A 24,461-nucleotide genomic window follows, 5' to 3' on the forward strand; every position below is an offset into this window, starting at 1 on the left:
TCCTTGGCTTATTCTATTTCAAGCTGAAGTGAGAGTTCCTGATTCACATCAAGTCACTTGAAGGAAAACAAGGTTATGTCCATATCAGCTAAGACGAGGCCTGAGGAGCCAAGAGAAGACAAAGGTTTCAGTGGGAACCAAGTGGTACCTAATGAAGCATCAAGCAACCACAGAACATCCCCACCAATCCATGTGCACCAACACGCTGCTAGAACCGCAAGCTGCACAGAACAGCCTCCCATTGATCACCCATTGTCACAGCTGGCCCCTCATAACACAGAGCTGGGAAAAAGCATTACAGCATTTCCAAATAACAACGGGAATCAAGAACGATATATGTACATGTTTTAATTCGTTTAAAAATGGCCTACATTTAAGGTTAGATCCCGAGGGTTTCCTTACATGTTTCCTGTTACGTTAGATTATACCTGAATAATCTGCATAGTAACGTGACTATTTCTGTTCTCTTAGTCTCACTGTGAAGGTATCAGTTGCAGGTAGCAATGTAACATCTCAACGACAATCACAATACGTGCAGGATGTCCAGCCAGAAGCATTTCTCAGTTGACTTGCAGTAGCATGGCACTTTATAGTTTGTGTATCAATACTTGTATTTTTTTGTTACGTTTAATTCAGATGTGGCTCAGGAAGCAAAAACAAACTTTCTTTACCTTAAGCATGGGGTCAGACCCTCAGCTGGCTGCAGTCTGCCTTGCTGCACTACTCCACATTACAGCAGCTTGAAGACTCGGCCTGAATTTCTCCTAACACACCCCCATACCTCCTTGTGCTTTCACTTAACATGAGTGCAAACACCAGCAGTGCGGTTTGAGCCCCTTCCTTAGATGACCTTAATGGAGTCCATGCAATGGCCCCATCCCCCAGCCCTGCTCTCTGCAATACACAGACAGGCAGACCGCATGCCAAGAGCAGCACGATGGGGAGGTAAAGATCCCTTCAGGAAAAAAGGAAAAGAAAAAAGGAAGAAACAGAACTATTCTGCCCCCAGTATTTGGCTCTGACGTGAAGTATTTGTGTTGGGTCCAGCTGATGAAGAAGGTATTCATAGCACCTACTGCCACAGACAGGCTCCTGAAATCAGTTGGTTGTCTTATGGAGACAGCTGTCTGTGCACTCACTATATCAAAGCCCAACCCTATGCATCCACAAAATGCTGCAGTTGGGTGCTGTGAATACCATCCCTTCCCCCCCACGTAACCTTTCCTCTCCCATACAGAAAATTGCTTTTGCTTTTTCTACCTGATGAATATTGGAGCCGCTGGGTCCTGTCACCTATCCCATGTGTTTGTACTGAGATCTGTCACGAGGAATCTGCACTTGGTTGGCTGTGAGCTTATGGTGGATATGATAAACACACAGGGTTATCATGATAACCAACCCCAGTATCAGGCCCAAAATCAGAGGCAGGGTTTCCTCCAGCTGCTCCCTCTGGTCCACCGGGCACTTGTGTTCTGCAGGGGGGAAAATGAGAAAGAGATAAAGAGAGAAATGAGTGAGACATCACAAATGTTAACTCCTGCTGCCAGACTAAACCAATCTCCCTGGAGAAGCCGGCCTGTACGAGTCAGCTGCACCCCGGGATCCCTGCACAGCAAAAATAGCTGCACCAACAAAGAGAGATGGCAGCAGCCATCAGAGTCCTGGGGAGAAAAATCAATTGCTGTGGAGGAAACTGAAATCACAGACACAGCACAGGCTTGGAGGAAGAGGAAACGTCATTTACCACGGCAGCTGATGCAGTGGAATAAAGCACTTTCAGACCCATATGCTCCTCTTCAAAGCTGTGCCACACCAATACAGCACCGGTGCTGGAAGCAGGGCAGCAAAAGAGCAAGCCTCCTGACCCTGGGTGAAGACTTGCTCTATTTAGAGACTATAAAGGTGATAAACACAAGACCTTGACATCAGCACGACTTGAACCTGCATCACACTGACCCTGCTTATCACTAAAAAGGTTTTTCCCCTGTGCCCGTGGGCTGACAGACCCACCAGCCCCTGCCCCCTCCCTGTGAGCTGCCTCAGGGCACCACGCCAATGCTGGCAGGGCACCGTGTTTGTGGGCAAGCAGCATCACAGCAGCCCATCTTGTTTGTCAAATACAGAAAAGGACTAACAGAAGCACCACAAGCCTCCCTTGGGATTTCCAACCCCCAGCCTGTAAATCTTGCTCAATAAACTCCTAGAAAACAATCACTGTTGTGATGGGAAAACATTTTTCTGTTTAGCTTGCAACATACAGTCACCAAAAGTGGAAAACACGGTACCTTTTAGTTCAGTTCAGCTCCCTTACACTGCCACAGCCTATTACAGGCAGTAGGGAGGTTCACAGTTCACTTTCTCCACCAGAACCTCACTTGTCCATGCTGATGCTCAGGCAGAGCTGGTGGGGCTGCTATACCACAACAAGAATGTCAGCTCTGACCAATAAACCTCAGCACAGCAGGGACAGAGCTCCGGTCCCTGGGTTGTCTTATTCACAGTGCCAGAATTCTGTTATAAACAATGGAAGTAGCAATAAGTTCAGAAAAAAGAGGCAGAAAAAAGAAGTTGTGTCAGACAGACAAAGAGCACCACTAATGCCTCCCATCAAGAGACCAGATGGGTTCCCCCAGCAGCTGATGCAGGGATGCAGTGCAGCAAGATGCAGAAATCTGGAATAGCTCGGAATAACAAACCCTGCAACCTACTCCAGCAGCAGGTGTGTGGAAAGTAGCAGGGAAAACCCTGGCACCCTTCAGCACAGGCAGGAGGTGACAGCAGGAACATATCTGTATCTCCAGTGCTGCTGGCACCTCCGGAGCCGCACTGCCTCCCAAAGCAGAGCCCACCTCCCAGCAGCATGTTTAGGAACATTATAAGCAGCAGATGAAGTGAAACAAGTAAAGCAAAAGTGAGATGTAGTCTGACAAGGAAGCATTCTTTCAGTTCTAGTTGCTCACTGTTCCAGCAGAGGAGTGATTAATCACTGGGACTGTTACAGGCGGTTCAGCAGTTGCTGCAATGCAGGGGTTTTGTTTGTAGTAAAAAGAAAGGGGAACAAAACAAAACAAAACCAGTAAAGAACCCAAATCAGGTTCCCCTGAGCTCGATGGAATTCCCCCAGTTCAGGATGCTGAGGCCTGACCAGGCTCACAGCATTGAGCAGAGCCACAGCAGCTGCCTGGTGACAACTACAGGAACAGCCATGGTCAGATCCGACCCTGATGGTGTGTGGGCACAAAGCAGAGGCTGGAAAAGCACTCGGCTTATAATCCTACAGTACACTACAACAAGTCTGCTGTAATACCAGCTGAGGACATTCACCTGTGCTCAAATATGGCAGGTTTGCCCACACATTTCCTTAAACAGGAGCAGCACTGGATTTGCAGAAGAACGGGGTCAATGTGAGGGTCTGCGGTCAGAGAAAGAGCCTCAGCTAAAAGCTTTGGGACTAACCCAACTCTCAAACACCTGCTTGAAGCATCTGAATTCCCGTCTCCTGCCAAAGTAAATCAGGTACAGAGCACAACATCTGTCAGGAGATGTGGCCAAAACCTGCACCCACAGGAAGCCACGGCTGTATTTAAGTCTCTGAGTCACAACTCACAAAGGTGTCAGTCCCTGCAAGCAGCCACAGCAGATAGCTCTTTCTCATGACACTTTTTAAAAGAGGATTATAAGGAAAAAAAGAAAAAACACACCAACAGGAAAAATACCCAAAGCAAAGCCAGTGCTCTCCAGCAGCACACCCCATAGCACACTGCCCCCAGCCAGGCACTGCTGCACTCCCAGGGCACAAAATGCTCTGTGCCCAGACATTGCAGGCACCCCAAGGCATCCATTCTGTCCCACTGGAGCTGCTCACTGACACCTCTGCTCTCAGAGCACAGGGAAGCAGTGCTGGGCTGTGGGGAGGTGCCCAAAAGCACTAAGCACAGCACCATCTGCTCAGCATTACAGCTTGAAGGTGCTGCAGAATTCGTCTTCTGAACCTGCACTTCAACACCATATGAACATTGCATTCATATTATGATACATCTTTTCACATCTATAACTCTATCCCTCAACATCAATACTGCACTTATACCCCTAGAAGATAAGACAAGGCAGACACTGAGGCCTGCAAACCTGCAAGGTTGCAGCAGCAGGTGCTATTCCAACCCTGTCAGAAGAGAAAGAGGGGAGAGGCAGAGAGTGCAGGAATTTCAGGCAGCCCCACACTCAAGACATCTGACCTGAGCAGCCCCAGTGCAGGCAGAAGGACCGCTCAGTGCACAGCAAATCAGACACCGTCACTTCGGGAACAGACATTTCTACATTAAATCAATAGCTTCTGCAGGAAAACAGCCTATTTCCATCTCACTTTCTCTGAGATTTTGCTTCAGGTCACTCAGATCTCAGCATCTGCACAACCTGCTGAGCTTTACACTCAGTTCAGCACAGTGCAAAGGTTCCCATGGGATTTTTGCTATGTAGGATGTTGGGGCGATGCTGGGAGGTGGGCCGTCCCCCAGGGCCACCCCTGTACCACCTCATATCCCCACACAGAGCTGCAGAGGGATGACAAAGGATGCGCCCAGGTGCACTCCATTCCTTTGTGCTGAGCTTCCTTGGGCAGCACGAGGCACCGCAGCTCACGTACCATCACGGTTTCTATGGTGAGTGCTCGTCCAATTTCAGCAGTAGGCTACAAAATCACTCACCAGGCCCATTTTCTTGTTTCAGCCTCCTTTAGCAGAACAAAAAGCAGCAAGGAAAATATATATACGTAATAATAAAAAACAAGCATCAGACAGCATTTTGCCAGTCACGACTGCAAGCCCAAGATCTGGTGCAAGGGCTGTAAAATGGATGGAAGAACAGCCCGGCAGCATTGGGCACAACAGGATGGATTTTTGAGATGGGTTCGTATAAGTGATAGGTTTAAAAAAAGAAGGTAGCGTGCTTTTTAGCTGCAGTCAATACACCCCGCAAAGAGGGGCTGCCCTGAGAGCACAGCTCTCATCTGGGACTGCTGAGGATGGGGAAGCCCCGCTGTCTGCCTTCGGATGCTGGTGTGTCAGCTGCTTTCATAGAATGGCTCAGGTTAGAAGAGACATTCATTAAAGACCTCTTACCTCATAAAGGTAAAGAAGTATCTGTATGTCCGTGTGCTGGTTGGAAGCAGGGTCTTAAAAAAAAAATAATTCCAGCACTTAACTTCAAGCATTCAGAAAATGGAAGCAATCTGATCGCTGCAAGTTCCTTAATCTCCTCCAGGCAGGACAGCGGGAGGATGAATGATGAGCCCATTCCCAGCACTGCTTTGTGGTGTAAGGCAATCCTCCCGCTCTAGAAGGTCTCATTCTCTGGTAGAAAATATTTTAGAATGTTCTGTAGCTTGTTCATAATTAATAGGAATTTTACCTAATGGGAAATTAATGAACCAAACAGGAGAAGGCTAATTACTGTAATTTCAGATTGGCAGTGATTCTCAGACCCCACAAAGGATCACGTCCTGCCATGCATGTGGTGAGCGCGAGGCAGACTGCAGGGCTGTGCCGCAGCCGGGGCTGGAGCTCTGCTGTTAGATAACCACCATCCAGCATTCCTGGCCATCCTCTCCAGGTGCTCCAGTGGAGTTGCATGAAAAGAGGTAATTCAATACAAAGAGCAACAACAACAAACCAGAAAGCCTGACCAGGACAGAAACGGTGCTCAGAATGAGGAATTCCCCACACGCATTTTAAAACGGCAACATCAGCTGAAGTCACCCCACGTCCCGCATAAAATGAGCAAAGAAAGCCCTACAGTAATAATAACAATAATGAAATATTTACACACTGATACCAAAAGAGCCCATCACAAGAGGAGGAGGTATCCCCTTTGGCAACAAATGCAGAGCCTGGCTGTCAAAACTGCGAGCTATCGCGCTCCAAGTGCGGTATCACACTGCCACTGCAGCCCAGCTTCAGCCCCAACCCATGTATTTTAACCACCCTCTCCTCTTACATCCAGGGTCTGTCTAGACAGCCCCCAACTGCAGGGAGCCTGGATCCATAGGGACAGGGAAAGGATGAAGGTGTACAACAGAAGTGATATCAAACCATGGAATTCTACCTTTTTATCCCTATGCAAAATGTGATGCTACTTCTATAGAAAAATGTATATATATATATATATATATATATATATATATATATATTATATATGCATTTGTTTCACAAATAAAGCCATTTCCCTCCAAAACTGTCCTCACAATGAGTAATGCAGCCATGTGGAGCACTGCCAGAACCAGAGCACACAATGGCACGCATTTACTACAGCAGCAAAAGGAACGTGAGTCACAAGGTGCTCAGCACGTGTTCTACAGTATTTCCCACATGCAAAATAATAAAGGCCTATGACTTCAGTGCTGGGCTTGAAAATAACACCCTCTTCTAAGCCTGCTGTTAAAAGATTGGGCTATTACAAATTCTTGCATCTCATTAAATAATGGTGTTAAATATTTTGCTAAAGCAATTCTATAAAAAAGAGCCTGGTGTTAAAGCACTAAGACTTAGAGGAATATACATTTCAACAATTTATCTCATCCAACCTGAGGGAAACCACAGGTGAAAGCTGTGATGGGGAAAGAGCTCCACCCCTCCCTTAGGATTAATATATCATCGTAATCCCTGAAGGCAAATCTCAAGCTGGGCAGGCAGCTCATTGCACCAGGGAAGACCAAAGCTTTAAGGCTTTCTCCTGCTGCTGAGCCACTACATCCATCCATCTCCTTGCCACCCTCACCTGCTCCCCACACAGACATCCCCAAGCACCAACCCTCCCCTAGATCCCACAAGCCATTAGCGCAGGGACTGCACAGAGGGACACACCGAACTTCATCCCACCTAGCACAGCAGCAAATACTGAAGCAGAAACTTCTTGCCTAAACCAAGAACACCAGCATCTAGAGGTCTCTTGACAAAGTCCCTTTTACACTTCTGCCATCCTTGAAATGTTCATCACAAACTTTTCCCAATCTTTCCTCAACGTGCTGTGGCTCAGAACCCTGGATCTGTCCAGAAAGCAGCTCTGGTGATGCTGAGGAGACTCTTCTACACCACAGGAAACCAGCTAGATGAGGCCTTAAAAAGCTAATGTCCCCACGACAGCCTGTGCTGTGACCAAACAGCTGGGCTGAAGCTTTTGAGAGACCACAGAGGCACATAACAGGATGGAGGGACTTCAAGGACCACTGAGAACCCACCACAGGGAATAGATAATGTTGCAAACAAGGTGGGACCCAAAATCCTCAAGGAAATAAAGACATCCTCAAAGGCCGTGGCAGAGCCATAGAGATGCAGGACACGTCTTCGCCCCATGCCTTACCTTCACTGAAGACAAAGTCTGCAGCGATGTCAAAGGGCTGGATGCGGACTTCAGACAACAGGAGCTGCACAGACTTCTGGTGATCACTGGAGATGAGGGAGATGGTCTGCTGCGCCTGGCACTCGTAGGACTTCCCCGCTGGGGTGACCAAGGCAGAGAGCCGATGGGAGCTGGCCGTGTGCTTCCCAGCTGCCAAGGAGCAGAAGGAGCCAAGGTCAAGCCCTGCCTCTGGGGGAACCAATGTGACTTTATTACAACAAAGCTAATGCACTGAGCATTGGATATGCCGCATGGTGGCTGAACGCTTCAGTGCTCTCAAAGCAGCATTTTCTCCTAGGACAGCACCGTGCAGTCCGCATGGCACCCCCACGCAGCTGGGACAACATCCGCACTGCGGCCACCTGGTCATGACCGCTTCCAGCCACACTCCTCCCACAGGACTTGAAGTCCATAAAGCCAGAGGTTGGGTTGGTATTGATGTCCATGCAGGTCACAACCTCAGGCTGTATTTGTATTCCCAGTGTTTGGGAAAGAGCAACTCCAACAGCTGCAATTCAACCCTGAATTCATGCGGAGTCAGCAATGCAGTTTGAGGATCATACTGCTGAGCCACATAGGCCATAACATCCTTCCCAAAAACAAAGGTGGTTAGTTCACCCAAACATAGATTACAAGAAAATAGTTCCTCATTGTATCTCGTACACTTCACAAAGGAAAGCGAAAGGCAGATCAGCAAGGTGGAACAAGGGAAGCCTCCCACCTCCCATCGGTCTGCAGTGCTTTGTTCCCCTCCAGCATCACAGAAAGGCAGTGAGTGTTCTGCATCCGCAGAGGGTATCGAAGGGTGTTGAGTCACTGCCACCACCACATTTTGGGGACACAAGCAGTGGGGGGGGGGGGAAGAAAAACAAACAAACAGGGAAATACAGCTCTACAACCAGCAAGTCCACACCATCAACTTATCACACACTGTGCTGGAATTTGAAAACCTCGCTGAAAAAAAAAAAAAAAAAAAAAAAAAAAGCAAAGGACAATATTTTAATTTTCAGTGCAAGATGACTCATTTCTGAGCAGAAATAAGATAAATCCCAAACGAAAGCCAAAAGAAAGGAAACCCAGTGAGGGATGATTCGACCGCTGTCGGGTGCGGATGCGCTAAGAACATTGATGTCCGTTTCATCACTATCACAGGGAAACCGCTGCCTTCCCACCTACTCAACAGCCATCGGGACGGAGTTAAAAACCAGCAGCCTCAGAGGCTGCAGCGAGGGCCAAGTGCCGCAGGACCGAGGCAGAGCCGGAGCCGCTGTCCCCACGCTCCCGGACGCCACGGGAGAGCCGAGAGCAGCGCAGACAGCGGGCAGAGCTACAGCTCGGCTCCCTCCCGCCGCAACCGCGGGCGATCAAAAGCCGCACGTACAGAATAAAAAAGAACCATGAATAGAGGGTTTGGAAGCGGCACCCGGTCGCGAGTTGTCGGCCCCACACCGCCGGCCCCCAGACGCGCTTTGCAGCGCCGTTCCCCGGGCGCTTACGGCTGACGGCGTCCTTGAAGTAGGTGCGCTCCGAGGTGTCGTAGGCGAACTGGATCCGGCTGAGCCTCCAAAAAGCCTCCGGCCCGCGGGACGTGTTGTGCCCCTCCTGCGGGGACAGGTCTGCTCAGGGCCCCGCAACTCGGCCGAGCACCTCCCGCGACCGAGCCTGCAGGGGCCAGCCCCGTACCTTCAGGAAGAAGAGTTTGAGGGTGTACGCCCGCTCCAGCCAGGAGATCTCCAGCTCCGACTCGTTGGTGCCGCACTTGCCCTTCATTTCGGCGCCTCGCGACAGCGGGATGTCGGCTTGCTCCGTGATCAGCTGCCAACGGGGAGCGGGGCTCAGATGGGTGATCCCCCAATGCCGCCCCCCCAGACCCGCCGCCCACCCGGCCCCACTCACATCCACGTAGTTGCTGGCCCACACGTCGTAAGGGACGATGAACTTGGCGGCGAATTCCGCCATGAGGCACGTCGTCCTATTCTCCCGCACCACAAAAATATCCTTTTCGGGGTTAGGGGAAAGCCCGGAGAGGTTTTCAACTTCTTGTTCGGCAGCCACACGAGCCGCGGCATCTGCGGACACAGAGGAGCTGAGCGGGGCCCCCGGCAGCCCGCACCCAGCCCCGGGACACAGCCGCCCTGTCGCGACGGAGCGGGCGCTAGAGATGGGGCGGCCGGGGGAGGTGAAGCACGACCGGGGCTAAGGAGCGCTGGCAGCATCGCGACACGGTCCGGGTCGCGACGGAGGGGGGATATCGCGACCCGCGGTACTCACGCAAGAGGAAGAGCAGCCCCGGGAGGCGCCCCGCGGCCATCCTCCCTGTTCGGCTCGGCGTGCGCACGGCGGCGGCTGCTCCGAGCGAATCCGCTCCGGAGGAGAGGAAGGGAGAAGAAAATAAAACAAAAACACACACACAAAAAAAGGAAAAAACAATTTGTAAAAAGCTCCAGCCACTCCTATCCGAGGAGCAGCACAGGCTGCTAAAGCGCTCCGCTGCGGAGTGCCGGGGAGGAGGGATGGGGAAGAGTGTGTGGGTGTGCGAGAAGGGGGAGGACGGGAGGAGGGGAGATGCCGGCGGTGATGGAGGTGCCAACGCTGAGGGACGGGGCGGTGCTGGGCGGGGAGCGGAGCCGGGCTTCCCCCGGGCGCGCTGGGCGGAGGGGCTCGCGGGGATCCCCGCGGGGATGCCGGCAGAGCGGGGACCTCGGGCAGGCGGCCGGAGCAGCTGCTCGTTGGATGCGTGCAGCTAAACCGTGCTCCGTGGATGGAGGAGGGTTTTGTAGTCCGGGCTGCTCACGGACCGGCAGTAATTTCGTCGAAGGCGAGCTGCATTTTAGCGTGCTAATTTAGAACGAAACGGGCAGCTGTTTTTGTGTGGCAACGTCAGGAGCGAAGCCGGCACCCTTTGTAAAGGGCAGAGGGCACACCTGAGATCTCGGGCTAGCACTCCCCGGCAGCACACACAACACCAGGGAGGCGTGTTGGGGCGAGAGGAACATTTCGGGCACTCCTGGACACCGAGCAGAGTCCGAGCCCTGGAGCGGTGCAGACGCCTAATTCCCAACAGCAGTTCTTCATCTACTCCAGCCCCTCCGCTTCCCGGCCCGGAGCTCCTGGCACAACTGCCCGCCGCACAACCCTCCCAGCCGCTCCATTCGCTTTCCCCGTGCCACTAAACGACGTGGAAGTTTCCTGCTTCGCATCGGGAGCGCTACGGCCCTTCAGCGTGATACCATCCTCGACCACAAAGGTATGAAGGGAAGGGCACACCCCAATACTTACAAGCCAGAGGAGCCTCACCATCAGCTAATAAGGAGTTGGAATTTATGAAGACTTTTTTCCTCCATAAGAATCAAAAGGGATAGCAGCAATTTGGAGCACGTGGCCTTATACGAGTTCACTCACAATTTGTGTTTTTCTAGTTCAGAAAAAGAAGTCTGGAGGAAGTAGCCCCAAGTTGTGCACAGGGAGGTGTCCCAAGGTGAGTTCTGGCTGCAGGCTCTGGGAAGCTGCCTTTTCTCTACCCAAAAACAACTATAAAGAGGGATTTTGAGAGGGATATTCCTGCTGAGGATTAGCTCTTCAAAATAAAAGGTTGCTAAAAGAACTCATTGATTTTAACTATTTCATTGAATTCCTACTACATTTTAAATATTACAGTCTGCTAGTTTTTGTATGTTTTGTTCAGTGACAAAGAGCCATTCCTACCCCTCCTAATAGAGCCAAAACAGTTGTAGGAAACTAGAGAAAAAAAGCACTTACCTTTTCTGGGAGAACCTCTGAGCATATCAGGCTGTATTTCTCTCAGGAGTATAACACTATACTTTTTCAGAGCTTTCACTAACAGCTACAACATTTAACTGGCTTCCATTCCATCCCATAACCCACTACTTAATTTTAAACGTTCCTGAGGTAGCTCCAAATGATTGCATGATGCTGAACAGCTGTCCCTCGACCCAGGAGGGTACCCAGGGAACTATTGAATGAGAGCAGCTGGGGCAGGGCAAGCCTGACCCACAGCCCTGAGCCCAGAACAAAAACTTCCACAGCTTTGGCAGCACCCCCACTTTCAACCTGCAGAGCAGCGTTCGTGTGGCCTTCCATAGCAATAAAAAACAGCCAAGCAGCCCTGGGATGTGCTGGCTACTGTCAGCCAGTTCCACAGGCAGCCTGCAAGGAAATCAGCCCACGAGGAGTATTTTGTGGCTCTGAGAGTGCACTTTGATTGCACTCAAGTGGGATGGGTGGGGGGTTGTTAACCCACCTATGTCATTTGAACACAGGTGAGTTAATGACTAGCTCCCAGATTAATGGGAGTGGAAAAACCCTGTGCAGCCAGGGCAGTGAGGCCCTTCTTACCACAGCTGCACCAAATTTATCTGAAGAGATCGAGCCAGGGAGAGTCTACTATTTCTTCAGATGTAATTTTAGTGAAGCGGGATCCATTACTGCAGTGGAGAGTGATATTTTAAATTGCTTTAACTCAGTATCAGTGTTCAAATTGATTAGCCTATTTCATCTCAATAGAAATTCTCACCTCATTACATTAGCAGACAAACTTCAAATAATTTTTGAATCAAATACTACTTAAGCAGTATTTCAAAATACTTAGCTGATGGAATTCATCACTTAATTTCAAATTACTGTCTGTGTTTTATGCTAAATTGTCAGTGGATGAAATAAGCAGTGGCTCTGGGAGCTGAGCCTGGATCAGAAGCTCGTCCAGCTCTGCAGTTTCACAGCAACACGTTTTCTCTCAGACTCAATCAGTGCCTCACTCTTGGCTGAACAGCAATCACAGACTCAAAAGGAGGCTGTGAACAGGCTTTTCTTCTTCTCCAAAAACAGGTAGTTCCAGGATGTATGTGATACTTGCCAGAGAATTAAGACAATTAAGAGATCTGATTTCCCTCAGTGGGAAAGCGGACTGACTCCAGGTCCTCCATTTCCAGTTATAACAAAGTGAAGGGGTGTGCAGTTAGGCTGGTAACTGAGCCTAGGAACGCCAGTAATATTCAGCACTTTACCATTTAGTTTCCTCTGCACCTGGTTTGTCATTTCATTCTCCTAATTGGCTAGATACCACTGTGCTAGGCACCAATATTAAATTCTAGCTCATAGCACTGCCTCCACCAGCTGTATTTTAGAAGATGTTTTTAATAAAAAAATAATAAAAATCACTGCCTTTTTTGAGGTGCCGGAACCAGTCCAGCATGCTCTGAAAATGCTCCCAGCTCCCTCCAGCACTTGGAAAGAGGACCAGCCACGCTCAGAGACAGCAGGCATAGCTGCTCCCGGTGCAGTCATTCTGTGCACACACAGCTTGTCTTTAAAACATTACGGATCATAAAGAGCTGGAGGTGCATCCATCAGTTGTGTGCATCAAAGTGGGAATTCTGAGTGGGCTTCACAGCTTTGTTCACATCCTACCTTAAACACCTCAATACTTCACTGACCTCTCCCTCAGCTGTATTCTTGGGGTAGTTCTGCTACACTGTACACAAACTGCTCTGTGGTGCTGCAAAGACCAACGCTGCACAGCTCTTCTATCACTTAAAAGAAAAAAAAAGACTCATTTCAATAAATGAGCTATGATATAAATATATTTACACTATGCACATTACAGGAAATACATCGCATTAAAAAGTCATAGGGAATAATAACACCATCCCTGCAATCCACTATTGGTCGCAACTACAGGTTTTGTATTTTAAGATTTTATTAGAGAAGTTGAAGGTTTCATCTCAGGACCGACAATAACATAATTATCTCTTTTCATTTATTTTGTTTATAGGAATATGTAGAATTCATTTGTACAGGCATATACAACAAAGTAAGTGGTGCTTAGTACATTGAAATCAGGAATCTGATTCGTTCTAAACTACCGTTTTTCCATGCAGTCATCTTCCAATTGGCAGCATGGAGAAGTTCCAAGCGGAATGCTTACATGCATTGTTTTGCAATAACTACAGCAAGCTTTGGAAACATGCAAATTAACACATTAGCAAATTGTTTTTGTATTTAATGGACATAAAAAGATTATTCCTGATATGAAATTCTGAAAATCTGCATAAATACTTTCGTGTAAAATTAAATTAGTTATGTACTTTTCTTTTACTAGAAGTATCAAGAATGCCCATGTAATTAATATACACACATACATAGAGAGATCTTTTTATGCTAAAAGTCTTTGTAATTAATCGAAGAAGATTCTGTGCCATACATTTATTCAGTATTTACCAGCTAGTAGAATGACTGTGGTCATAGAGTAGGTATTACAGTCTTATTAGCGTTTGTATCACATGCAAACGTACTCTTAGCATTTCTGTTGACTAGTTTTATCACGTGGCAACATGTATGTGGTTGTTTTTCTCCTACGATGTCACAATTCTGAAGTGTATAAATACTTTTTACATTTTCACAGTTACAAACTTTTTGCAAAAGCCATTAAAACAATCTTTAAGTTACAATGAACTGTAATATCTGGGATCTGAAGCAACAGGATCAAAACGCAACTTCTGTACAAGCAACATACGATGTAAACTTTTCTTAAAGTGCCTAAAAACAATCCCTTAGAGCACTGAGCAATTTTGGCACAAATACACTGTATTTCCCTCATGCTAACCATTGCAGTAGCTTACACAGGATATGTCTTCTTTCAGACACGGCAGGGTTGATATGGCACTTGTGAATGACGTTACGGGACAGCAGAAATACCCTGTGAAGTTACTGTTACAGTTGGTGAATTTGATGGATGGCTTAGTACATACTGTACTCCAAAGATACACAATTCTCAATTGCTTACTGTCGTCTGCCCGAAAAATACTTTGAAATATAATGAAGAATTGCCCAGACTCTATTCATTAGAGTGCTTGGGACCAATGTTATTACAGTGACCTAGAAAAGATCCAGCTGAATGGGCTTGGTGACATCTGACAAGTAACTTGTCGGGATGTGGCAGCATGGGATTTCCACATGATACAGCACACGTGGGAACACAAATGATAAATAACAACTTGACTATAATTTGGTTGCCATTTGATATGATGTTCAAAATATCTATCGTGTTTCAAGGCTCCGACTGTGTAATTCTGATGCAGACAATTTGCCTGCTGAAATACCCAAAGGAATATAGGACGGGGTTTACAAACTCTTCATCTTCTGACTAGTGTTTTTCTGAACAAAGGAAACCCTAATCATGGAAATTCAACAAAGGAAATTCAGTGCCCAGTGTTGAAACAGAACAATGCAAACTTAAAACTCTGTGGTCCGTAGCTATACTTTCTATATTAAAAATAAAATAAAATAAAATAAAATAATAAAATAAAAAATAAAATAAAAGCTGACTTTTCTACCTCAGCAATAACATTCTGAATTTTGCTCTCATTTTAAGGATGCTACGTTCTCCGACTTCAATTTGCATGTTGAGGCTTTAGACCACTGTTGCTGGCCTGCGATCCATCTCTGCTTCCAGCTTCACCATCTGCTGCATCTCCTTTGCCTGCATTCCAAAATAACCGCAGGAATCATTGCATTAGTCCTTGTGTTCAGATTGAAGCCTGGTTGTTTTTTTTTTGTTGTTGATGTTTTTTAATGATAGCATCTATGTGAAATACAGGCTAAACACACTAAATACATAAGTAATAGCATTATGTGTCTCCCCCCTCCCACCAAGTAATTACATTTTCAAAATCAGATGTCTGCTAATTAATGGAAAATATTATTGATTTTATTCCGAAATGCATGAGTTGATTTTCTGAAGAAATACGCAGTAAAATGCAAAAGTACCAATTTTAGGAGGAAGGGGTGGGGAGTGGGGTGGAGGGGGTGTAGAACTTGGCACATGCTGATTGAACTGTTTCTCCTAATAAGAAACATATTTGGGAATGTCTGCACAAACACTGCTGTGTGTACTGCAATGTGCTTATTTCCTGAAGTATCCACACTTAATCCACGATTGGGGACCAAATTATTTCCATAAAGACAACAAATGATCAAAATAAGTCAGTTTAACATCCTCTTTGCAGTATGCAAGATAATGCTTTTTTTTTTTTTTTTTTTTTTTTTTTAATAATTTTTATCTGGCCTTGAGAGCTGACTTGTCTTATATTATTACAGACAAGGACTTTTTCAACTCAAGATTAGACTGCTGCCACATGCCCTCCGCGGGATTACAGACATTGAATCCACCTGAAATTGCACTCAGTTGCACTGTAAGGAATCTAGTAATGAAACCAGCTACAAACTCTGCATGCCTCAGGCTTTGCAAGCAGAGGTAAAGCACTGTGTACAAATAGTATCTGGCCTGGGGAGCCTCTGCTTAGAGGAAGCCTGTAAAATTTTCTCTCTCACACACACTCCTGCAGCTCCTTGTAGATTGCAAATAGTGCTCTGGTTTGAAACTCTGTGGTTTAAAAAATCCAGGGAGTCTCCATCTTTTCAATTCCAGTGACAGCTCTCAATTTGGGAACATATTTAAATCCATAACTCAAAGGACTCCGAAGAATTTGACCCAGAGGGCAAGTTATCTTCACAACCAAGTTTATAAAGGTTAGGACAGGTTTAGGAAGAAGAAAACCAAACAAATCTTTTCTTTGGTGTAACTGCTTTGTATCTCTTAGGCATGTTACTAGATTTGATTTAAGTCAATTGTCGCAAAAAAACTTGTAAATGTTGCTTTGACAGGGAAATTTGTTATACAAGTTCCTGCTCAAGTAGTCACCTATTCTGGATGAATAAAGACATTTGCATATGTGAAAATGAGCAGATGTAGATCTAAAGTAATGAGATGCATAGCCATTCATCTGGCAAGGTAAATGTGCGTTTGTGCAGATGTGCCTTCTTGAACAATCTAGTCTTGTACTTTCATCACCATAATCTTGGGGAAAAAAAAGTAATTATGATAATAGCAAAGAAACTGTCATAAATATGATTAAAAATTAATCAATGCTCTCCATTTAAATGAGTTAAAAGCTTGAAAGTAATGAAGAAATAATTTTAACATGGAGATGTGAAAACATAATAAATAAACCAATACGTACAACCTCTTCTGAAATGTCGGCCTGTGTATGAAGTGCAATTCCAGCTAAAACAAAACCCTGGGTTTTTTTTCTTAGTGACTCACACGTTTTACGTTTTAGGCTTGTGACTTAACTGCCAGCACATTGTGTCCTATAAATACTCTGCGTGCCACTGTACGGTGTACAGAATTATTTTAGGAATAACTTGGTTTCAAAGAACACATTAGCATAGGATGACGATGCCCATTTTTGCTCGTTTGAAGCCAGTTCTGACGGTGCATTCTGAGGCACACACGTGAACACAATACAGTGAGTTTTTGGGAGGCAGTGTTAAAGCTCCATGAATACATGAAGTTAACTGCTTGAAAGGTTCTTGCTCTCTAGTGAGATCTGAGACAGGCTAAGAACCACATTTACTAAAATAAAAGTATATTCTCCTAGCCTGATGAATGCTTTTTTCTTCATTAGATGTCTGAAAGTAAATGTTGCAAACGTGGGTGCTGTCACACTCAGTGACAAAATATACGACTGTGTTACCAACTGAAGAAATTAATTCAGGTCAGTCAGGCAATACTGTAAAACTGGATGTTCAAGATTAGTGCAACTATTTCCCTTGGTATGACAAGGGTTAACTGAGATTTCTTGTGAGCAGTGATTATTTAGAACACTACAGCAGCATAACCACACAGAATAATTCTTGTGCTTCGTAATGCACTGGATTTTAAAGTAAATTTTAAAGTGCTGGAAGTTTCTCCTTTAGGCACCAAAAAGCTCCTTCTAGCGATCTGTTCTAAACTTTGCTATCTTTAGTGTGCAATTTCTTATTTTATTAATATACCAATATATATGAGTATTGTCTATCAATATTAACAGTTAATCGAATATCTGTTAACGTTACAATAGTTTAACTTAGATCAATAGACACTTTTGAATACAATTTATAAAATCTGAACATTACTTGCAGTAACAACAGTAATGCACAATATAAGTTAAGCTCTAAATATTTCTTTTCTACATTGCTATTTGTATGCATCTGAATTGCAGGGGCTAACGCACAAAATACTGGTAATATTGTTTCAGGTTCAAATACCTGGGTGCAAACAAGACTAACACTGTGTTCACTATGTCAATGGTACTTCCCAGTGGTTGCATTTACAAGGAAGGCTCCAATGATAATGATTAAATTTAGAAGGAAAGCATACTGAAATAATAGTTTGCTTATTATACATCCATCCTACCTTGTGTTTGAGACACTGCATGACAGGATTTCAAAAGCTGTTTGTACAAAAATAATAATGTCAAAATTGAGTAATACAACAAGAAGCAAATTAAATGAATGAAAACTGAAGTGAGACTAAAAAATTAATGCAAGAAAAACATACATAAAACAAAAATTTAAATCTGTAACAGTTTGTATTGAAGGCTGTTTCCACCCATAATTCTACTTACCCACATTGTATATTTGTATGAAAAATTTCTTCACTTGTTTGATCAGGATAAAAAACCCCAACATTCTGAAATATGCATTAAACAAATACCACCTTTACCTCTATCCAACTAGCTTTCCCACATAAATACATACAGCAACAAAGCAAGACTTTTCTGGGGTTTGCATTGGTGCCCTGTAGGGGCTGAAAGGAAGCCGTCAGAACAGCAGGTATGGAGGGAGGTACATGCTCTGATGGATTAAATCAGAGTAGATTAAAAAGTGCTCAAGGAACCCTCCCCATGGTGGATACCCCCCACAAAAATGATAACCAGAACGTGAACAATTTTTCCTCCATTTAATCACTGCTGATGTAAGCGGACCTCATCTGCACTAAAATGGAATACAAGTAGGATCATGTAGGCTGTTACTGTCTGCACAGATGACTGTAACCCCGGATAAGGGAAAAATCTAAAAGCTGACAGAGGCGACTCCTTTAATAATTCAGCTATTTCCCAGCAGCCTATTTTCCTTATATATAATGTTTCCATTGCATTGTGGCTAAAAGCACAGCTGTAATCATTCCCTCCTGTCCTTATGTGTTCAGACACTGGACCTAAAGCCCTCTGAAGCCAACAGTGAACGACACTACTGATAACATCTATCTTTGTATCAAGCCCATCACTTTTTGTCAACTAGCACAGTTTACAGGGAGTTGTCTCTGATGCTCTCTACAGTAATGCCACAGATCCACTGAAATCCAATTGCCTTCCAGGCGTCTCCTTGTGTGCTTGTGTGCAGCTCAGGAGCAGACTGACGGACAGATCCAACAGAAACCTTCTTAGGGAACAGACTAAAAAGCTTTTCTTGTCCGGAAGGGAGATGGAACAAGCTTACTTGCTGCTACTTGTGACCTTACTTGCTGTCACCACCCCACAAGTTAACCTGGTTGCAGCTTATAGGGCTGTAAGACTCTCCTGTGATAGCAGGAATATTTGATTTGCTCTCTTCCCTTTCCCTCTGCAAGATTACTTTAATTCATAGTACAATGTCTGCTGGAGAGTTCAAGTTCTAAAAAATTAAATAACAAAGAATTAAGTGCCTAACCTTTGGAAGTAAAGGGTATTAAACACACCCTTTCTTTCTCTTCTCACTGAACTGCTGGATATATTCCCCTTCCAGATTACACTCGCGTAACTGCATTACTGCAAGTCTGTGTGATTATCACAGCTCTGCTGGCTCAACCTTTCAGCAAGGGAGCTGCTCAGAACAGTGTTGCTCCTACCAGAAATTAGATTAGAATTTTCCTTTCCTTGCCAAGTAGCTTTTTCAATTTTTACCTTTTTTTAAAAAAAGAAAAGGCTTATAAAAAAGCAGAAACTAATAAGGTATTTTAATTAGGATGGGGTGCACTAGTACAGATAAGACTCCCCATGCTACTACACTTCTCTACAGTTCAGTCCAAACTCAAATGTCTCTTGTAATTCAGAGATGTTCTGAGCACATGCGTTACATCTAATTTCCAAGCAGCACTAGAAATGTAAGTTCAAAAATGACAGAAACTTGAGGTGTTTTGGGGGGGAGTCATTAAAATATTTGTGGTGGAGTTTTTATTAATGATACAGCCACTGAGCACCAACATGGCTGAGCAGCTTTCACATGCTTTTCTGGAACAAACTGGGTTCTGCATTATCATTTAAGTCACTTCACCTCTTTAACTCCCCAAATAGGTGAGTGATCATGACAAGGTTATTTTCCTCAGTTTGGTAATGACTTACACTTAGAAGTATTTCATTCAGCCTCATTCTGGTCACCATTTTTACTAGTCAGCTTTTGTTTTAAGCGTTTTAAATAAAATACCTGCTCATTCTGCTTTTCCAAGACTTCTAAATGCTCAAGCTGAACTTTTTTCAACTGATCCATTTCCTTTGACTGTTTCATTGCAAGCTATAAACATGAGAAAATATTGGGAGAACAATATAATGCATTATTAATACAGGAAACAAAAGAGTAACTGAACATAAACACATATACAGTCTTGCCTCCTTTGGATGGTACCAAAAAATCATAGGTGGCCCTTATATCACATAGACTTAAGAAGAGCAATTAATATAAAAATATATATGTTTATACATCTTTTACATGACATACATTATGTTGAAGTGGCAGAGAAAACAATCAACATTAACTTTATGGATTTACAAGTTTCCTCTCTTATAGAAGTTATATCTTTATACTACAAGTACGTAGAATGAAGCAAGGACAAACATTTGTTTGTTAACTAGAGCTGTATTCTCAGCACAGAAGTGAAAATGAACATCCAGAAATAGTGTCCATTGACTTTGTCAAGGTTATAGTTACCCTTTTTCTCTCTTCCAGGAATTTTTTTGTGTTGCTGCTGTTCAATTCTCTGACTCTCCTGAAAAGACACAAACGTTGTCCATGAAGACTTACTGGAAAAGGAAGAAACTCAAAGGCATCAACAGAGAGAATCATAAGGTATATTTTAGCTTCAATTTATGTGGGGTTAGTGGTAAGTCAAACACTGTCCTGGTTTTTACAACTGACGGTTTCCAATTACCTTAACAGTGTGACTGAAGACTTGAAAAAAGAGATGAAGATTGCAGTGAATTAAATTTGACTTTTTCCCTTGATGACGAATAGTGGATGGAAATTAAAAAAACTGTTAATTCATTTGCATGTCTTTTATCGCACACTCTACACATTTAAATAAATTTAGAGCAGAGTGCTATAACTCTAACAGTGGTAAAGGAAAAAACATTTGATGGTGGTATGTAAAGTTAGTTTAGCGGTGCTTCAAGGTTCTTAAATATATTACTTATACAAAAAATATAAATATACAATTACTATTTACGTAAGAGACTATGATGTCTCTTCTTAGGATTTCTGTTACAAAATGTATCAGAAATAGTTCAAAGAACCAAATCAGGCTAACTGCAAACCTAAAAATCAGAACTGCATTCAAATATAAGAATAGATTTGGCTAGGAGTCTTTATTGGAGATCTTACATAAATTAAGCATACAGTTACCCAGGCTTCTGACAATTCATCTGCCTGATAAACCATAACACTTAAGGGGCTCAAGTCTTTTGGCCAACAGAGTCCAGTAACAAAGAGGGAATGAAAATAGGAAAGAATGAGTCAGATAGCAAGTGAAGATGAAACCTTGAAATCTTACATGACATCATAATGTAGCTTCTGCTTACTTGGAAACTGAAGTAGCTACAGAGCAAATCAATGCTCCAAAAAGTCTTAGTAGCTTGTACTGGCAAGTTTTTTTCTAGTCTCTCAAGTCAATTAAGACCATGTTCCCCAAATGTGCTGTGAATAACTCACTTTTACAAATGCAAAAGTGCTCTTGGTTTGCTGAGCCTGGATGCTGATTACATTCCCAGTACTAGCACATAATAAGAAAGAGAACGGTTCAGTTCAGGAGTGGAGTATAAACATGTGTTGCTGTATAGTACATCTCCAGCTTTTTCACTCCTACTGTTCATCACCCTCTCCATTTATCATCACAACTTTTGCTCCCTTTCACTCCTTTTTTGTGTTCAATTCCTCTTCCATTTGTCAGTACAAACGGGAGAAAACCTTTCATTGGTACCAACTCCTGTGTTTCAAGTGATACTGACACCCCAATTATTCTAAGTCCGCCTAGCACCAAACCTCATACTCTCTTTTCAGAATAGCCCTAATTTCATTAAAAAAGCAACAGCAAAGAAGTATATTACACTTATAAGCACAGTGATTACAATCTTTAGACCTACACCAGTCACTCACCGCCAATAGGTATAAAGTTAAGAACCTCTTTATTTCCCCAACCAGGACAAAACAATTATTAAAATAATAGACATGAGAAAAGTAACATCTTTCTTAAAATAGTCATCTAAAATACATACGTAGTACAACCATCAGACGTTTCCCTACATAAAAGCGTGATTTTAACAGAATTCATCTGTGAGTTCACCTTTCAGCTTTGGACAGTGTTGTTCCCTTTTCAAGAAAGAAGCTCTGATACTGACCTCTCTCTTTCTGCTTTGTTTTTGATAGATTTATCTTGGCTTATGGCTTTGCTGTTCTCCATAGATATTTTAGCCTGGTTCGCACGCATCTCCTTGCTTTCCCTGGGCAGAAGCAAAGAAAGCCATTAATATCCAAATTACAATCACTGATGAAATTGGTTTCCTGTAGTTACTCCAAATTGTAGTTTATTTTGTACTTAAAGCATTAGGGATGAGGAAAGGCCAGGCTATATCAAAACTGCCTTCCTTTGGGTAGACTTCATACAATTTGAGCAAGCATTCAGAAATCTCCATTTGTCCCAGAGAATATAATCGGAAAGATGAGCTCCAAGCATTCACACTTCAAATGTAGAGGTAGACAATATTCCTTTCTCTTTAGCACACAGGAGATGCCTGGGTAAGAGCTACTATCAGGTATTTAGAAAATGAAATTTGTTTAGTGCCTATCTTGCATTCTGAATACAACTGCAACAATAGTAGTACTTTCTGGTTGTGGTACAAGCTGACAGCCTTCTCATCAAGACTTCTACTTTGGGACTGAGAAGAGTCCTATGTTTAGACTGAGGTCAGATCTGTGTTTGGCCTCTCCTGATGACCCAGTGAACCTTGAAGCCTGTTCTGTGAAACTAGGTTGTGTCAGTAGAGTAAGTAAAGTCATCATTCTTTGCTGGAAGTAAAAGCACAGATGATGACTTTCAGAAACAGCTTATGAACTGTGAGTGACTGGAATTCAGCTCCTCTGCAGGCTGGGTAAAGCAGACAAGCTACAGAAAGGCATTCCCTGAAGGCTAGCTCTTGCTTTCTGCCTGCTCAATATTCTGGCTCTGGTAACTTTTCATATTAAGTGCTTATTTAAACAGGAATAATATACGGAAATTAGACAGTGGGTAACTGGCAATAATAACTGTGAAGTCCCCAGTAGTGCAAAAGCATCTAAAAGTCACAGGCTGCAAGCCAAGGCAGTGCCTCAGTCTCTCTTCCTGAACGTGATCTTAGAGTGCTGAACAACAAATGTATTTATAACCCAGAGTATTAAGTACTTAATACGCACAGGAAGGGTGTGGCAAAGAACAAAATGCTTAATTTAATAAAATGTTGTCACTGAATTTTTTATGCTTCCCTAAATTGCTAGAAGACATACATGAGGGAATTTTGTTCCATGACTTTTATTTTCCACATTTTGAATCTTTTATTAAAGAAAAGCAGCACTCTCTTTTTATCCAAAAAGTCATGAGCTGAGACACTTCCTGAACCCAGATTTTAAAACAGCAGTATCACAGTAAAAACAAGATAGTGCTCTAGGAAATGTTCACTTGGCAGCACATTTCATTCTAACAATCATTTCTCCAAGTAAAAGTTTTATTTTCTACACTGAGTTTGAAGTAATTTTCAAATAAACTACCCTAAGAGTAATTTTGAAGTTATTTATTTTTATTTCTGTGCACGAGGGTATGAAAAATATTCAGCGTGGGTGTCAAAACTGATTTTAACCCATTTGCATCAGATATAATTTCAGATTGAAAAAAGTTAGGAGGATTAAAGAGCTACCGTGCGAGTCTGATTTCAAAATAAGGCTTCAGCCACAGATATGGCTGGAAGAGCCAACGCCTATCTACGTGTCACTACTCTATTCTGGAAGCTGTGATTTAGCTCTCAGTTGCACTGCTAACAAGTCCTCATGGTGTTTTAGTTTGCACTGCTTGCAAGAAGTAAAAAATATTTCTAATAGAAGACACGAAAAATCTTATCTTCCTCTTAAAATCACCAGTGAGCACCCATAGGAACCACTCTTTGTTTCTAAAATAGTGTTTCCTAAAGATGAGCCTGAAGTTTCTTGCATCAGTTCACTGCCAAACTGCCCGATGCTGAGCTTCACACGAAGTCCCAAGTTGAAGCCGTGCTGCCCTGGCTGGCAGAACTATGTCACGGCAGAGAACTCCCTCCTGCTCAGAGGTGACAGGGATACCCCAGTCAAAGTTACTTGCAAAATGTAGATAAGCCAGGATGGTAAATAAAGAAAGGATTCTGAAAAAGCACCTCAAGCAACTGCAAGACTTAACTGCTAATTTCCTACAGCATCATACTGACTGAAATGCTGGAATTTCTACAGACATATTCTAAGAGGATACTAGACTTTATACATGTAAGTTTATTTGAGAAATTATACATATATTTAGATTACATTGAAGTGTGTTAATTTATCACTGAGTCTTGTTTGGATAACTATCTAGAAAACTTATATAAAAGAAAAATAAATATTTTTCATTTCTCGTGTTATTCAATTTCACAGTGCGGCAGACATTAGCTCCAGATCCCCAACCTCTGAAATGCTGCAAGTCAGTAAAGCTAAACCATATGGGGCAGGTAGGAGGGATGGCACCCCTGGAGTTCAATAAGCTTCAGATTTTTAGTAGTTACCACTATCTTCTGCTTTGTTTTTAAATGAGCTGAAAACATGAATTGTAATTGTTTTTCTCTGTGCACACGAAGGGAAACTATCTACCCTGCAGCAGATAGCTACATCATTTTATATTACTGATCAGCTCCTTGTTCTCTTTTGTGATAGCTAACTTACTACTTCAG

General features: G+C 43.7%; 2 protein-coding genes and 1 long non-coding RNA gene across 21 annotated transcripts in view; 1 reads left to right on the forward strand and 2 right to left on the reverse strand.

Annotated features, from left to right (window-relative positions):
- Positions 1-328: 328 nt before the first annotated feature.
- On the reverse strand, positions 329-9,891 carry LAMP5 (lysosome associated membrane protein 5). The gene is made up of 6 exons (XM_015857057.3): positions 9,664-9,891; positions 9,289-9,461; positions 9,076-9,207; positions 8,889-8,994; positions 7,354-7,542; positions 329-1,472 (listed from the first exon to the last, which is right to left on the reverse strand). Exons 1-6 carry the CDS (start codon positions 9,701-9,703, stop codon positions 1,294-1,296), a joined length of 819 nt encoding a protein of 272 aa, XP_015712543.2. The 5' UTR covers positions 9,704-9,891; the 3' UTR covers positions 329-1,293.
- Positions 9,892-10,008: 117 nt separating this feature from the next.
- On the forward strand, positions 10,009-15,540 carry LOC146761290 (uncharacterized). Its single transcript, XR_014943799.1, has 3 exons — positions 10,009-10,639; positions 10,812-10,870; positions 15,508-15,540. It is a non-coding gene; the product is annotated as an uncharacterized LOC146761290 (long non-coding RNA).
- Positions 12,975-24,461, reverse strand: part of PLCB4 (phospholipase C beta 4) — a 180,775-nt gene continuing 169,288 nt past the window's right edge. For 15 of the 19 annotated variants that reach the window (XM_085541080.1, XM_085541078.1, XM_085541082.1 and 12 more), the window contains 5 exons: positions 21,879-21,980; positions 20,197-20,254; positions 19,696-19,782; positions 17,648-17,684; positions 12,975-14,890 (listed from right to left, as the gene is read on the reverse strand). In XM_085541080.1, coding sequence (XP_085397206.1) covers positions 14,802-14,890; positions 17,648-17,684; positions 19,696-19,782; positions 20,197-20,254; positions 21,879-21,980 — 373 coding nt within the window. In that variant the 3' untranslated portion in view covers positions 12,975-14,801. Of the gene's footprint in view, positions 14,891-17,647; positions 17,685-19,695; positions 19,783-20,196; positions 20,255-21,878; positions 21,981-24,461 lie in introns of those variants that run through there. The other 4 variants (XM_015857048.3, XM_015857047.3, XR_014943796.1 and 1 more) reach the window with 2 other exon arrangements.

Source organism: Coturnix japonica, chromosome 3, assembly GCF_054131305.1.
Source record: "Coturnix japonica strain WE chromosome 3, WE-NBRP24, whole genome shotgun sequence".
In the NCBI taxonomy this organism is placed as follows: domain Eukaryota; kingdom Metazoa; phylum Chordata; class Aves; order Galliformes; family Phasianidae; genus Coturnix; species Coturnix japonica.

Excerpts from the sequence above, each read along its gene's own strand:
- LAMP5 (XM_015857057.3), bottom strand. The coding sequence starts at position 9,703 with ATGGCCGCGGGGCGCCTCCCGGGGCTGCTCTTCCTCTTGC. Across the intron at positions 9,462-9,663 it reads GGGGCTGCTCTTCCTCTTGC|ATGCCGCGGCTCGTGTGGCT; the intron begins GTGAGTACCGCG and ends CTGTGTCCGCAG. Across the intron at positions 9,208-9,288 it reads GGGCCAGCAACTACGTGGAT|CTGATCACGGAGCAAGCCGA; the intron begins GTGAGTGGGGCC and ends CCCCGTTGGCAG.